This window comes from Cyrtonyx montezumae, unplaced genomic scaffold (assembly GCF_038088225.1).
Source record: "Cyrtonyx montezumae isolate F1298 unplaced genomic scaffold, pur_monq_1.0 scaffold_16, whole genome shotgun sequence".
In the NCBI taxonomy this organism is placed as follows: Eukaryota; Metazoa; Chordata; class Aves; order Galliformes; family Odontophoridae; genus Cyrtonyx; species Cyrtonyx montezumae.
The window spans coordinates 8,774,814-8,790,239 of record NW_027071892.1 but is presented as its reverse complement, the minus strand read 5'-3'; the positions used below and the strand labels follow the sequence as shown (position 1 = coordinate 8,790,239).

Below are 15,426 nucleotides of genomic sequence, written 5' to 3'. Positions count from 1 at the left end.
TCAATTCTGAGAATAAAACCAGTTGTGTAGGTTGCTTCTTTTGAGATTGATGCTGTGGTGAGTGTAAGAAATTTAATGGGAGTTTTCTTTTCTTGTAAAATTCACTAAGACCAAGTCTGCCTGACCTGTCCCTCTCCCCAGCAGTCCTCTGTGTGTTTCTGTCACTTTTTTTTTCTGTGTTCTGTAGCACACGTGTGATGTTCACATACAGGCTTATATTTCACCAGGTATATTTTTAGAGTGAAAGTGGGTTCCTTTGCTGTTCCTACCTGCACTGTGGTGATGCAGTTTGGGGAAGTGAGGATAGCAGATGTGCTTTATAAGCAGTTTTTGGACTTTGCTCTGAAACTTTTTCAGCTCCAAAATTAGCAGGAAATGGAGCTGTGTTTTCAGTAATGCTCTTTTTTTTGGTGATGTTTTCAGTTAAATTATTCTTCTTGTTTGATAGCATGGAAAGCCTATTCAAAAGTCTTCCAGTGAGGGGGAAATCTGGTGCTGTGCTGCACTGGGGCTTCTCGGGTGCCTTTTGTCAGTGCTCTGCCCCTGTGCAATGTGAGCTGAGCCCCCCTGCAACGCTGCAGCAGCAAGAGCAAACCCTTCGCACACGCACACTTATCTGCCTGATGCAATCAGTCCATTTGAGGGAGAGAGCCAAACTAGTAAAGAGCCTAAGTCAAGTACTTGAGACACTTTCCACTTTTATTAGTTGTCAGACGCCCTCAATAAACCGGCAGTAACTGGAATAGTAAACTGTCCATGTCCTGCCAGAGTACACGCTGTTCCAATTCGCCATTGGGGTGAGAGGGGCGAATCTCATTGTTTGTGCCTCTCCCATCTTTTCCCTGCCTCGCAACTGGAAAGTGAGGGTTTCTGTGGCTGTCTCATCTGCTGTTACTGCAGTGCAGAGGGCAAAAGGCCCCGGGCAGGCGCCCAGCTGGGGCCAAAGGTGCATGGAGCTGGAGCTGCTGGGGCTGGGACCTGTGCTGCCTTATGCTCTCACTGCAGCGGTTCAGGCCCGAGCTACACAGGTTCCTGGTGTGTCCAAAAGTGTCTCATCCTGAAACTTTAAAGGTTGAGTCGTATGAAAATTGAGACTGTAAATATTCTAGTGCTTTGTTGTCTTGCAGGTATACCTGCAGCAGCCCTAGGCCAGCTGTGCACCTGCAATTAAGAGACTGACTTCTCCAGAGAATTCTGAAAGCAGAAATTCCTTGCAGAGAAGATACGTCAGTGATGGTGCAGCCTTAGCAAAGGAGCTACTGTGCCCAGTAGATGAATAGTGGGAAGCAACAGCACTCAGAATTACAGCTGTAAACAGGATAATAAGAAATGGCCATGCTGTTTGCTCTTCATACACCTGTTCCCTTCAGCTCCTTGGATCCTATGCCCATAACACCAGCTGTGGGTAACCTGAAGGCGTTCCCTTGTGGAGGTGGTGATCACTGATCACCCAAAGTGGGGCCCCAGAGACCCAGCGCTTCTTTGGCCCTTCAGTAGCAAAGGAAACTTGAGTTGTGAAAATGATTTCCTGTTTGAACGCTCAGGGACATGGTGCTCCAGGCAATTAGTCAAGGTAAGTCTGTCCCTCTGTATCTTTCTTTGTTGATACACACAGAAAAGAAAAATGTAAGCATGAAGGCTGTGGGCAGCGGTAGCTGGTTCTAGCCCATGTGAATGTGGCAACCTGGAACAGGCTCCTGCTTTAAGAGCAGTTTGTCATGGAAGGCTGCTGGGATTTCATAAACTTTGCTTTTCTGAGCCATGCTTCCACCTGTGTGTGTGTGTGTGTGTGTGTGCAGGCCAGGACCCTTCCCCTGTCAGAATCACAGAAAAATGGGCTGTGCAGAACGGCCTTAACAAGAACAGGAGGGAAGGCAGAGCAGTGAGCTCTGCGAGATGTGTTTGTGTCCAGGGCAGCATTTCATCCCCGCTTGTTTTTGTGCGCAGTTGTCACAGTTGGGTGCCTGGCGTGCACAATGAGGCGCTTTGTGGAGCGGACGTGTGTCCGGACATGGCAGCATCGTGGGAGGTGGTTGGTGGCACTGCCTCTGCGGGCAGCGCTGGGACCCGCGGGCAGGGAGGTGCTGGGACCCGCGGCGGCTGCGCTGGGAAGCGTGCCCAGGACATCATGTTCCTGATTTAACCACACGATCATGTTTCCTCTTGAAATTGTGCACAGGTACTTCAATAGCGCGGATTGTTGGCGTGGAGGAGGTGGTGGTGGGCACAGAGTCCCCAGGGAATGCACGCTGTGAACCCAGGTGGGCGCAGGCACCAATGGCCCCGGGTCAGCCCCTTGCCCGCAGGCTGCCCCTCAGCACCTGCTGCCAACAGGAACCCCTCCAATGAAGACTTTTCAATGAATTTGTTTGTTTATTGCTGAGAATAGCATTGTGAATGGCTTGGCACTTCCTCCCCACACCTGAAGCTTTATCGCGTCTGGAGTATTTATCTCTGACACACATTAACTGGCATGCCCACCTGCAGGCAGCATTAACAGCTCCCGAGCAGCAAACCCAGACTACAAACAGAGCGTGCAAGGCCTCCAAGCAGCAGAGGGATGTTCTTTCCACTGTTTACATTAGCATCATTTAGATGTGGAAATAGCATGACCTCAAGCCAAAAGCAGTTCAGACCTTGTGGTCCTGGTACAGCCCTCTTGGAACGCCAGGCGTGCTGTCCCTGGCATGTGGGTTGTAACAATGCCTGCCTGCACTGCCCCCCCCCCAGCACTGCGTCTTCCAGCTCTGTTGCTCCCAAATGCACTCAGGAGCTCAGCACCCACTGAGCCACAGCTGTGCATGTCCATGCTGTGTCATAGAGAAATAGCCAGTGTGTATCAGCACCGATTCATACCAGTTCTGTGTACTAAAGCCAGAGCCTGACGCTGACTGAGATGAGATTTACTGCGGGATTTATTAGATAGAGCTTCTTCAATGAGCATTTTAGGGGAGGGAAGGAGGCAAGGGCTGGCTTGGATGAAGTTCTGGTGGTCACTCAGCCCAGACCAAGGCGTCCTCGTGCTGCTCATCTGCAGGACGCTGCTCCTCGCTCTCGCTGTCGCTGTCTGTGCCCGCGCTGTGCGGTGGCTGCACGCGCAGTGAGTCGTAGTTGGGTGGCGGGGTGCCGGGCTCAGGGGGCAGTGCCTCTCCCTGTGCCGCAGTGCTGGCCTCCTCGTGCTGGAAGCCCAGGTTGGTGTGAGCCTCCACCAGCTCCGACACTGTGGGTGGCACGTCTGGGTACCGTGCTCGTGCACGCTTCTGCTTCAGGCCCTTGCACCAGCTGATGATGTTGATGATGGTGATCCACAGTGAGTCAATGATGATTTCCCCGAACTCAATGAGGCACAGCACGGAGCCCCCCATCCAGAACCCAAACTGACCTCCTAGGCTCGACAGCAGCCACACGATCTGCAGGTGGGAGCAGGGAGGAGGTGTCACTGGGGCCGAGCTCGTGGCACCGTGCTGGCACTGCACCAGCACCACGCAGACACTCACCGTTGTGGCAGCCGACTCAGAGATCGTCCGGTAGTTGTACTCCTGGAAGTAGATGTTCAGCTTGATGATGCCATTCCTGTAACACACAAAGTGGGAGCTCCGAGCAAACCTGCACCGTGGGTGTCCCGTGTGCGCAATCCTGTCTGCGTGTGGGGATGGGCTGCTCCGAGCCACGCCATCACTGCTCGCAATGCAAACTTGTGCCTGGTGTAGGGAAGCATGTGCTGGGAGCAGACAGTTCTGCTCCTGAGGAAGCGCGTGTGCACCTGGGGCCTTCTGTGGGGCTGTCTGCTTGGGTTTTCCTCGCCTGCCTTACTCGGTGCAGAGCCCCTGCTCAGTGTCCCAGGGGCATGGAAGGAACCGATGGCCTGAGTGCCTGGTAATTCTGCTCGGTGTCTGCCCTGCACACAACGGGTCACAGCACACAGCATGCGGGAGCCTGGGTGGTGCTGGTGGGCGTTTGCTCTCCGTGCACAGGTTGAGCATCTCTTTGTTTTGCTGTTTTGTTTTCAAGGCCTGGCATAAGGGCAGGACCGGGTTAAGAGCTTTGTACCACCCCGGAGGGCTGTGTTGCAACATGTGGGTTAACACAAGGCCTCCACAAGAACTGGCTTGTTGGACAGGCTAAGCAGTAAGCACCACGGGAGCTGTCTGTGCTCCCACATCTGGCCATTCCTTTCCTCCCCATAATTCAGGGTTTGGCTTATCAATGGGTAACGCATCAGCTCCCCTGGTTGTGGTGCAGCCCCGTCCTGCCGCTGCTGTACGCAGCCGTGCCGGGAGCTGAACTCCAGCAGCTCAGAGCTGCAGGGTTGCGGCGTGCAACTGATTGGGAACGTTGTGGTTAACGCTCCTTTTGATTTAGCTGTGTGTTCGGGTCCGTGTCTGACCCTGCTTGTTCTGGCGGGGAGCAGAGCTGAGCGTGAAGCGCGGCCGAGGATCGCTTTATGTATCTCCCAGGCAAGCGCGTGCCGCAGCTTGTTCTCCCGTCTGCGTTAGCGCGTGTGCTCTGGCTGGTGGCCAAGGCTCATGTAAATCTAATGTTAACAGGCGCAGTAGAGAAGATAAAGTGGTTGTTCCTCTCACTTACCTGTCCAGAGTCACATTTGTTGACATATCCCTTTCATAAGACAAAATATGGAAAATCCAGTCCTAGGAAAACAGAACTCGTTCAGAGCCGAGGAGCAGCATTCTGTCCAAGCACCTGCCGGGGCAGGAGCCCAGCGAAGGAGGAAACCTGTCCTGAACAGTCCTGTTCTAACGCAGCTCAGTTGCACTAACAGCACGAGGAAGCGTTGCGCAAGGCGGTGCCACCGTAGCGTTTCACCCCTCGTGCCTGGTGCCAGGCTCTGTTTGCTGCCTCAACGTGTGTAATTGAGCGCCGAGGCTCTGGCTACCTGAACATTAGCTCTAAAAATACAGAGTGACTCATGCGGTTACCAACAGGTGGTTGTTAATGACCGCTTCAAAACAAGAAATCAGAGTTACCTCGGAAGCCTCAGAGGGCCAATCCGCCATGGAGATGGTCATCTTGTACTGCGTGTCACTGGAAAGAGGAAAGGAGAACGTGAGTACCAGGCTTCCCCTGCTCTGGAGTCATTGGGACTTCAGTGCCATTCAGATAGCAGCCCCACGTGGGTTTCTGCAAGTGTAAAGAGGTGAGAACTGATGGGAGATGAAATGCAGGATTCCCTCCACCGTTACAGCTGCCAGAAGTGGTTTTATCACTTACTTGCATGTTTCCTTACAAGAGTCAATGCAAATTTGTCTGTGTCTTATACTCGATCTCAGTGATGAATAGCAATATGCTGTTTGGTGAAAACAAAAAGTCAAAGCGTCGGTTTAGATAAGAACCCCACTTACTGGATCATATTAGTTTCCCTTAAGAAGTATTTAAACGTGATCTTGCTGCACAAGTTTGCCTTCTTCCCTCCAAGAGAAACAAAGCAGCAGCCAACCGAGTGCCTCTGCAGGCAGCACTGAGCTGAGCAGAGCGAGGGCTGCAGTCCCAGTGCCAGCAGGATGCTTTGCTCAAGCAAAAGCAGCTCAGCTGCAGGACTTGCAGCAATGAGGCACTGTCCAATCCCTCCCTCCTTGTGCCTGTGCCCTAGGAGCTGTATGGTTGGTTTTGTTCATTTCCTTACCCCAGCCAGGGTTATCTTCGTTATTGCAGTACGATACCCCTTCTGGTAAAGGAAACATGTAGTGACCACAGCCACAGATTTCCTTCATGTGGTTCTGGAAACAGGAACGCAGGCAAGCCTGGAAAAAGGGAAGAGGGGGCTGCTTACAAGAGGACTGTACTTGCCTGTGTTGCTCTGAGTGCTGCCCAGCTCCAGGCACACCCCTTGCTGTGGTTCTCCTGTACGGCGAAGAGTGCTCCGGGGCCACGTGTGGTTGGAGGCCAGCAGGGCTGTGCTGCTGCTGTGGGGCTGTGCTGCTGCTGTGGGGCCATGCTGCTATGGGGCTGTGCTGCTGCTGTGGGGCCATGCTGCAGCCCCACCAAGCTCCTTTGGTGGAGGCAGCCCCTCGCAGGCAGCACTGCATCTGCAGTCTGTCATCCAGTAGGGACTGCACCGAGATGAGGTGGGTGAATTAGCCCAGTGTGTTTAGAGTTGCTCTGCAATTACACTTCTCTTTATGGTGCATTTTTACTATTATGGATTTTAAGACACGTTGTAGTGGCAAGTTCACTGGGGGTAATAAACCTTGCAGACATACAAGGAGCTCAATGCCTGCTCCCAGGCACAGAAGCAGCTAGTTATTGCAGGGTTTCATGGCAGCGATACAGAGCTTCCCAAATGGAATAAAAATGCCCTATTTTATCCAGAGACACAGCTGTTGTCTCCAGGTTTCTTATCGCCTACTGACACAGGGCAGGTTTTCACTTTAAAGCCAAGATCTTCAAAATATTTTGACATAAAGAGCAGGTTTTAGAAATCTGAATTATCTTCTCTGGTCATCTGCATCTCTCCTTGAAGGGATCACAGCTGCACTGTGCCAGCCGGGGCTCAGCGGGGCGTGACGTTAAGCATCAGAGATCGGAGTGGGACTTCTCATGAAACAATGCACAAAGCAATAACAAAGTCTATGAGAAGATAATTGAGCTGAAGAGCTTCGGCGAGGTGGGGCAAGCAGAGGGTGTCTGCGTAATAAGAACTGCGTGCAGAGTTTGCCGTGAAAAAGGCCAGTTCTGCTGAGAGCTGTCTGAAGTGACACGAATGCTGTGGGCACAGAAGCCTGGTGAGCATTTAGCAACTTCTAAGAAATAACGCAATCGTTTCAAGTATTTGCTTAAACGTTATACAAGCACCTCAGAAGGAAAGGTAAAGTGCTCCAATTGTTGGAATTATGTAAAGGCAGAAATATAAAAAACTCCTTGCTAGACCAAACCTCTTCTGCTCGGCCAAGGTGTATTCCTCAGCCATCTGTAAATAACCCCCAAAATGGTTTTGATGTTTTCCTTATTGCGGGGTCTCACCCTCGATCAGCTTCTCCCTTCTGTTACAGCCTGTTACAAATTAACCAGCGCTCCCTGTTTGCGCTGAGTTTTTATTAGGGAGTCAAGGTTTACAAACACTCAACTTTCTCATCCCAATTTTAAAGTGAAGAAAAGACAAAGCTCTGCCTTCGCACCAAAACAAGCAGGCCTTCTCAGAGGGAGAAAGGACTTCATCCTCTTGAGAAGAGGAGGATTAAGGGTGGGGAGCAATCCCTGTGTGCATTCATCCCTGTGGGGACGGACCTTGCTCCTCTCTGTGTGAGCCACTTTGGAGTGAGAATGGTGGTGGTGGATGATACCATGTTGTCTGCCAAGGCAAGGCTATGAACCTCTTGATGTAAGTTTTAATAATTGTGTTATTAGGCTTTAATCCTGCAACACAGAGTTATTTCCACTGAATCCACAAGACTGTTTCCAAACCTGGGGCTGCTGTGTGCTCTGAATTGGCTCGAGCTTTGAATTGCTGCGTTTCCTGTGTCGTCATTGCTGGGCCTGGGGAAACCTGGCGTGCCTGCCACAAATTCTAACTGCTTTGAAGACTTCCACTAAACAGCCGTGCTTGATTTACAGTCACGTTTTACCTGTATGGAATAGGAAGTGTTGTATTCGCTGTAGAGGTTCTTTACTGGGACGTCAGACCCGTTCATGGTGCAGTCGCTGTAGGGATAGCCCATCCGCTCCAGCTCATCCTGGAGGAAAACCCAAACAGCAAAGCTCTGAGCTAACCCCGCAGACACAGGAGGAGCTATGCCTTCCGGGGCTCCCGTAAGGCTTTGATAAAGCACTTTGCCAGGACAGTTACATAAAAGTCTCCATAAACTGTTCCAGCCCGTAGCTAGTGCGTGCCTTGACTCTTTTGGTTTGAGCCAGTTCAGCCAAGACTTAAAACAAACTTGGTTGCGGTCCCATCAGATAACATTATTCTCAGACAATCTGCTCTAGAGGAATGCCACACATACCACTAACACACCGATGGAGGTTTCTGTCCCAGCCATCGCGTAGATGCCCTGATCCTTAAGGAACGGGAAGCTCTTCTGCTGGTGCAGCATCAGCCGTGCCCCGGCAGCAGATGACAGGTAGGGGATGTAGTCTTGCTGGCTGATGTCCAGAATTAACTTCAACCCTGTGACACCAGGCAAAATATTCAGAATGGGAAACCTGAGTCTTTGGTAAAAAAAAACAAACAAACACAGAACAATACCAAAAAAACGACGAGCATCTTTTCCTCTCCCTGTTCACAGAAATCTCCGTTCCTTGAAGGGAGAGCCCACGTCTGTCAGTCACACTGCCCTTACGTGTGCACAAATACACTCGATAGCAAATGCTCGGAATGGAGTACCCCACTGAATGTTCAGCCATTCCCACCCACTTTGGCTTACATTCTGCTAGCTGCAGTCACGCCAGTGTCTCAGTACGATCAATTTCCCTGCTGGGGGCTTATCCCCTCTGGAAAAGTTATTCCCTGCTATCGTGCTCCAGAGAAACAGAAGTTGCCACTGAGAGGCAGAACAGTTCCCAGCACTTCTGTTCCTTTAAGCCCTGCTTCAGTGGAGCTTTCTCTTACCAAACTCAGCTCCTGGGTTGGAAGAATTCAAAGCCTCTTTGTCCATGCCCCAGTTAAAGATGTAGCAGTTACCGTGGTCTGGATGATAGATTTGGGTGAAATTCCTGGAAGAATCATACGCATCAAACTCTGACTCTCAGGGGAGAACTCAAGGGTTATAAAACATTGCATCTGGGGAGGCTGGAATGGGGCGGCCAGGTCTTGGGTTCAATTTAAACTGCTTCATTTGTTGAATGCTTGCATAGAAACTTTAGCTGACTTAATTTCAATCAATCTGCTGTTGAAGAAAAGAAAAGCCAGGTACTGGCATGGCCTGAAGCACAGCTACTGAGGATAACAATTTGTCGTAATGGAAAGGAATACTCTGTCATGCAGATGAGACCAAAAAATACTGGCTTGCTCTGAGCTCTGGTAACAGGCTTTGGCTGGTGTTACACCTCGTTCTTTGACAATGGTTCTCTGTTGTCTCCTCTGCAGAGGTGCCATCGCTGGCAGGGCTCCCTGCAGCCTGGGATGCTGCAGTGCACTCGTGTTTCTCAAAACTACGTGTGTAAATTTGGCACCCACAAGAAACAGAAATGGATAAAACGCATCTCAGAGCCTCGTGTAAAAAGAGAGGGTGTAACTGAGGGCTGTGCTGACTCAGTGCCTGGCAGCTCATTATTGCTAAATACCTTGGGAAGCTCTCACGGGTGCTGGTAAGTCACAAGCCAAAGAGCTCATCCAAAACTAAAATTCAAGCCAGTGCTATCCCCTAATACTGTTTCACATCCAGAAACCCTCTGGGAAATACCATTAGACTTAAGGACCAGTGGAGATCTTTTCATTAACTGATATATACAAAGGCAGTCATGCCTTTAGTATCCTGCACCATCCTTGTGTGCCAGGAAGGGCAGGATGCTCAGGTCAACCTACTTGTAGTTGCAGGGTTCGGCCCCGTAGAGACATGCCAGGATCATGTCTTCTGCCTGGTATCCCATCCTAATCCTTTCCTGCAGGGGCACTTTGGAGAGGATGCTGGTGGACTGCAGGATGTACCACTCGGTCACCGCCTGCGCCGCGCTGGTGAAGTTCCTGTAGGTGCAGTTGTTGGAGCCCTGGTGGCTGCACTGGAGACACACACGGTCAGGTCTCCCCATCCCACATGCAGTCCCCTCCACACCACCCCACCCACCGTCCTCATGGGAGCAAACAGCACGGCTGGGGAGCCGTGGAAGCAGCAGTCACACCTAGGTGTGCTCAGCAGGCAGAGCCCTTCCCTGGGACGTTTCCCACTCAGGCAGATGCTCCAGGGGTCCCAGCAGTTACAAATCCGTGCTTACAGTGATTGCTACATGTAGGGGCTTAGAAATACTTTCAGCTATCTGCTCTCAGCAGCACACCCTTACCAGCTTCACTGCCAGCTTGTACTTCTTCTCTTCAGTCGTGGTGTTGGTGGGGGGAGGAGTGGTGCTCTGGTTCCCCGCGGCGCTCTGGTTGGTTTCGAAGATCTCCACGATGACCGGGTTGTCCTTGTCCTGCTCATCAATGAGCACCAACGGGATCTGGTTCCAGAGCTCCAGGTCCAGCCCTTCGGCAGCATCGCTGCTGTTCAGCAGCAGGGGTGAGATGGGGTCCCCATGTGCAGGCTGCAGGATCCTCTCCAGCGCCGCCTCAATGAGCTTGTCCAGCTCCTTCAGCAGAGGTCTGACCTCTGAGTACCTGCAGGGACACACAGGGAGGGTGAGCAGCACACGGCAGCCCCGTGCCAGGACCCTGTGCTGCAGGTGTGCTGCACAGCAGCGGGATGTACTGGCAGCTGGAGGCACGGGGACCCTGTGCTGCCAAACCCACTGCGCCCACACGGAACGGCGTGGCTGTACTGCAGTGATTTGCTGTAGTTTACACAAAACACCTCTTGCAAGGAGAGAGGAAAAGCCAACAGATCCCCGTGTGTCGGTCGGGAGAACCTGGCACTGCATGATGCTGTGGCATGGGTATGAATGAAGCGACTCTAACAAAGATCAGTTTCTCCTCTGAAATCACAGCTGAATTGTATTACTGTAGCTCACGGCAGATACTGCTGTTTAACTAGCTCTTAATGGCTGAGTGTATGTGATAAGGGGGACGTTCACGGCGAGGAAAAAGAAAGAAAGGAATTGTGGGGAGAGATCACGAGACTGATTTGGATTGTGACAAGTTAGTTGAACTTCAAGTTTTCTCTGAGCCAGGGAAAGTTTACAAGGAGGCAATAACCATTATTAGATTAACTGATACGGTAATGAGAACAGACAAACCCGCAGGTACACAAACCCTTCCCTGGACCCGAGCCAATTGTTTTTATATTGTGCTCATTTGTTTGCTTTTCAGTGCCACTCTGTGAGCCAAAGGACCATTTCCAGCGATGCTCCTAATGCCATCTCTGAGACAGGAACAGACCCACGGATCTGCTGGCAACACAACTGAGCGTGTGGGGTGAGCTGGGGGGAGGACAGCTTACTTGAAGGGGTTGGCGTTGCAGACCGTGACTGCTGGGAACTTCATGGTCTTAAAGCCGATGGAGAGCGACGAGGTGACGTTGTAGGAGAGGTAGGTGTTGATGAGGATGCCCCACTGCCAGAAGACCAGGGAGGCGAAGAGCAGAGTTAGGAAGAACCAGATGACTTTCTTCTTTGGCCCCTCCTTGATGATGCGCTTAGGGCCGTGCGTGTTGGTGTTGTCACAGTACCAGACCAGCAGCTCCTTGTAGGTGTAGCCGGGGCCCTTCTGGAGGCGGTGCAGGGCCCGGACAAAATATTTCTTCAGATTCATCCTAGTGTCTGCAACAGGAAAATGAGGTCAGAGCAGCAACTGGGGGACACAGGGCTTGCGATGGCTGTGTGCTCACGTGGCTGTGGGTCACAGCCCGTGGAGATGTGGGGCAGCCCGTGGGAGCTGTTTGCATGCCATGCTGGGTCCAGGCTTGGAGCTCAGCTCTCATAGGGCTCAATTAAGCTTTTCTTAAACGTATGAGGGAAAAGTATTCAGTGTACCAGAATACTGGAGGGGCTGGGGAGGGAAGAGGATTTAGAAAGAGCAGACTCTTTTCCAAGACCAAGAATGCTGCTCAGTGTGTGCTGCCTGCCGGAGGAAGAACAATAGATGTGTTTTTTTTTCCACCAAATTCCTTTGTCTTTAAGATAATATCGGTATGTTTCGACTGCTCATGTGAGGGATGCTGCATATTTTACATTCACATTGTGAGTAAATAGAACATTTTGTGCTGCTATTTTTGCAGCGAGAATTTTTGTTACTAAATCTTTATATCCCAGGGCAGGATTTCAAAACAGTCAGCTACCTGGAGGATTCCTCAGCCTTCAGCAGTGGCAGAACAGAACAATAGGTTAATGCTGCGCCTGTCACAGCATCCTGAGCTCATACAGCACTATTTCCATTGAGACATGAACCTGTGGTACGAGGCGCAGAGCAAACGATGCACATTTTATGTGAAAAAAGTCACTGCTGCCAGGCTTGAGCCTGCCTGTCTCTTTGTGCAGTTCTACAGGAGTCCTGCACACCTTTAGTCTCCACTTTCAGTTAATTTCTGTTTGACTCTGAGGGTGCCGTTGCTGGCTACTACCAGAAATGGGAAGCACTGCAGTAGCAAAGGCAGAGAGGCTGCATGTGGGGTTTAAGCAGAGATCAGGAACCTTCCTGCTCACTTCATCTTCTCAGCAGCCATAAAAGCACCGCGCTGAAGAACAGCATCATCACTTTTTAAAGTTACATTCATAGAATCTTAAAGTGGCTTGGGTTGGAAGGGACCTCAAATATCGCCCATTTCCAGCCCCCTGGCATGGGCAGGATTGCCAGCCACTAAACTAGGCACCAGCTCAGGCTGCCCAGTGCCCATCCATGGCCATGGGCACCTGAAGGGATGGGTCACAGCTCTGGGCTGCAGTGCCAGGGCCTGACTGCCCTCTGAATGAAGAATTCCACCTGCCATCTGATTCAGGGAGCACTGCCTCTGCCCTCACCTCCCCGTGGCCACAATCCCATCACCATCCCAATGAAACTCCTTCACCTCAGCAGTGAGATCAGGCTCCCACGTTACGAAATGACAGTGCTGGCTGTGTTTAGCTCGCTCCCGGCTCTTCCCAGGGCAGTCACCATTTACAGGAAATAAAGACATCAGCAAAACTCAGTGCACTGCTGGAAACTGCAGGGTGATACTGGGGCTGTAAAACCACCCCAGCAGCACCCGGCCCTGATACTGCAATTACCGCACACTTTCTCTGCTGAGGCACGCTGCAGTCACAGCTCTCTGCTCACACACTGTGTTCTCCAGCAGCCAGCAGCAAGGAGCTGGCCTTGTCCTACTGGGGAAGGCAGTGATGCTCTCCAACACTGCTTTTGCACTCACAGGGAAGGTTTCTACCCCGTTTTTATTTCACAGGATGGCAGTTAGCAGGAAAGTGGAGCAGCACCACACCACTGCCCATGGAGCCCTCAAGCCCAGGGTGCAACATGTCCAGTGGGGTTGGCTCTGCTCTGCCCTGCCCTGCTTTCTGGCTCCGCCAACAGGGCAGCAGCCTACCAGCCTTTGCAGAGTGTGTGCAGCGCTGAGGAGCAGTTCCAGGCAGAGGCACCAGCTGGCTCCCTGCAGTGTTATCAGACCCTCATCCATCCCACCCCTCCCTGCTCCTCCACTTCGCACAGCATCTCTGTCTCCAGGGGCAGTGAGAAGCCTCACTCCTTGCATGGAAGCACAGTCACGTCGCTCGGCTGCCTGGGCTCAGAGCAATACGGATCCCACGGTGCAGAGGGGCACAGCATCCAGCAGCTGCCCCCAGGCCTGGCACTGCGATGCCCGGAGTGGGAATGTCCCTGGGGATGGTGGCAACTGCCCAGAATAAAGGCAGCAGACAGAGGAACGCTCAAAGAGCTGCGGTCTGCTTCCATACTTCTTATCGGGGAGATTAAGGTATGAAAGCCGTGTGTAAACAGAGACTAAATCAGTGCGGCTGCACCCAGCAGCACAGCGCATCCAGCGCAACGCTGGCACCGGGAGCTGCGCTGCGGCCGGAGCGTGTCGGGACCGGGAGCTCCACGACTGAGCGAGCGTTTCTCATCCCACAAAAAATGTCAACAAAGAACTACGCTTCATTTATTATTATTATTATTTTTTCTCCCTCTGTGAGCAACGCTACACCTGCCGGGACGGTAACCCTCGGCCCCCGCTGCGGGAGGCAGAGCGGCACTGGTAAACGTTTCGGGCAGGTCACAAACGGCCCAGAGCTCCGCACCGCCCGGCTCTGAACACCGGCACAACTCTCTCGGCCTTTCCTACCCATCTCCGCTCCCCCCTAAATAACTTCACACGAACGCTTTAACAGCCGACGCTGGGGACGGGCGGCCCCGCGCAGCTCTCCTCGCACGGCTCCGCACGGCTCCGCGCACGGCGGGGCAGCCACGCAGGAGCAGTCCCACCGGGGGCTCCCCCGGGCCGCCCATCCCCGCCGCCCCCTGCCCGTACCTGCTCCGCCGCGCTGCGCCCCGATGCCGCCGGGCCCCGCAGCGCCCCGCCCCTCCCCCCGCCCCCCGCCCCGCGCGGCATCCGGAGCCGCCCCGCTCCACCCGAGACTGCTCCACCCGGGGCCGCTCCGCACCTCCCCCGCTGCCGGCACCTCCCGCCTCGTGCTTCCCGACCGGAGTGCAGCGGGGTCCCTTTGGAGGGCGGCCCGCGTGGGCCGGGGGCTTTGGCACCGAACTGCACCGCGCAGCGCGCAGGCGGCTCGGGACGGCTCGGTCCCATTTGGTCAGAGATCGGCTATCGGCTTTTGTTTGTTTGTTTGCTTGAAAGCTGCCGGGCACGCTTTCCCGCGGGTGTTTTTCACACCGCCGCCTTCACGCGCGGGCTGCGTGGGGTGTTGATGCTTAAACAGAAGGCAGCGGCGCGGCGGTGCCCATCTCCTGCCGGGACCGGCGATCTCTGCCTCTGTGATACGACGGCAAAGCCGAACCGCCGCGGCGTAGGGGTAACAGCCGGCTCATCCCGAGCGGGGATCGGGTGCGAGGCCCTCGGAGCCATAAACCACCGCGCGGTGTAAAACACGGCTGCTCCTTGCTCGGAGAAATAACCACAGTGCCGTGTTTTATCAGCACTCGGTCAGACCTTCCCCAGCATCCCCGCTTTTGGTTGTTTGGGAACAAAAGGGATTTTTATTTCTAAATTGCACAAGCGCACCTCCTGCCGTGAGGTCAGACGAGGAATGCAGGATTGTATTTAAGCAGTGTTTTCAGGTGAAGCCAGAACGAACAGGTTTGGTGGTGAACACCAGCACTTAGCCGGCCTCTAACCTCCGTCCTGTCAAAATAATCGCCCTCCTATTGCTGCTGATCTCCCCGCGGAGCGACGTCTGCAGCCCTGATGCAGAGCACGGAGCAGGATGCATTTGTTCTGTGGTTTGAAAACAGATAGTGATGGAGGTGACCTTGAGTTTTGCTCGGCCTGGCACCATATCTCCCACTTGCTTCCAGAGAAAGTTTATTTCATAAGCAGAAACCTGCTGCTAAAAACACAGCTGGGAGACAGGCAGCAGTGCCCCATGGCATTGTGCTCCTGCTCTGCACAGCGGGGTGTGATGCAGGTGTGATGTGCTGCCAGCGGCTGCTAAACACAGCTGGGAAATGGGATCCAGGGACAGCCGGTGCTGGAAGCACCAGCTGGCCTTGGCTGTGTCTGGGAAGGTGAAAATGTAACGGCAGCTGATGTGGGTACAAAGAAGGCTGCAAGGGCTCCTGGGGTGGCTTCTAGGATGAGGTAGGGATGAAGGAGTGCAGAGCTGTTCGTGCCAGAGCCTGACTCAGCCTGGGACAGTTCTGCATGAAAGGAATCCCTCCAG

General features: G+C 53.1%; 1 protein-coding gene across 1 annotated transcript; it reads right to left on the bottom strand.

Annotated features, from left to right (window-relative positions):
- Positions 1–2,897: 2,897 nt before the first annotated feature.
- On the bottom strand, positions 2,898–14,102 carry SCNN1B (sodium channel epithelial 1 subunit beta). Its single transcript, XM_065732669.1, has 13 exons — positions 14,058–14,102; positions 11,043–11,361; positions 9,952–10,264; positions 9,479–9,672; positions 8,564–8,667; positions 7,959–8,122; positions 7,581–7,688; positions 5,642–5,759; positions 5,230–5,305; positions 4,986–5,043; positions 4,588–4,649; positions 3,498–3,573; positions 2,898–3,410 (listed from the first exon to the last, which is right to left on the bottom strand). Exons 2-13 carry the CDS (start codon positions 11,351–11,353, stop codon positions 2,994–2,996), a joined length of 2,001 nt encoding a protein of 666 aa, XP_065588741.1. The 5' UTR covers positions 11,354–11,361; positions 14,058–14,102; the 3' UTR covers positions 2,898–2,993.
- Positions 14,103–15,426: the final 1,324 nt, after the last annotated feature.

Excerpts from the sequence above, each read along its gene's own strand:
- SCNN1B (XM_065732669.1), bottom strand. The coding sequence starts at position 11,353 with ATGAATCTGAAGAAATATTTTGTCCGGGCCCTGCACCGCCTCCAGAAG. Across the intron at positions 3,574-4,587 it reads ACAAATGTGACTCTGGACAG|GAATGGCATCATCAAGCTGA; the intron begins GTAAGTGAGAGG and ends TGTGTGTTACAG. Across the intron at positions 3,411-3,497 it reads CTGAGTCGGCTGCCACAACG|ATCGTGTGGCTGCTGTCGAG; the intron begins GTGAGTGTCTGC and ends TCCCACCTGCAG.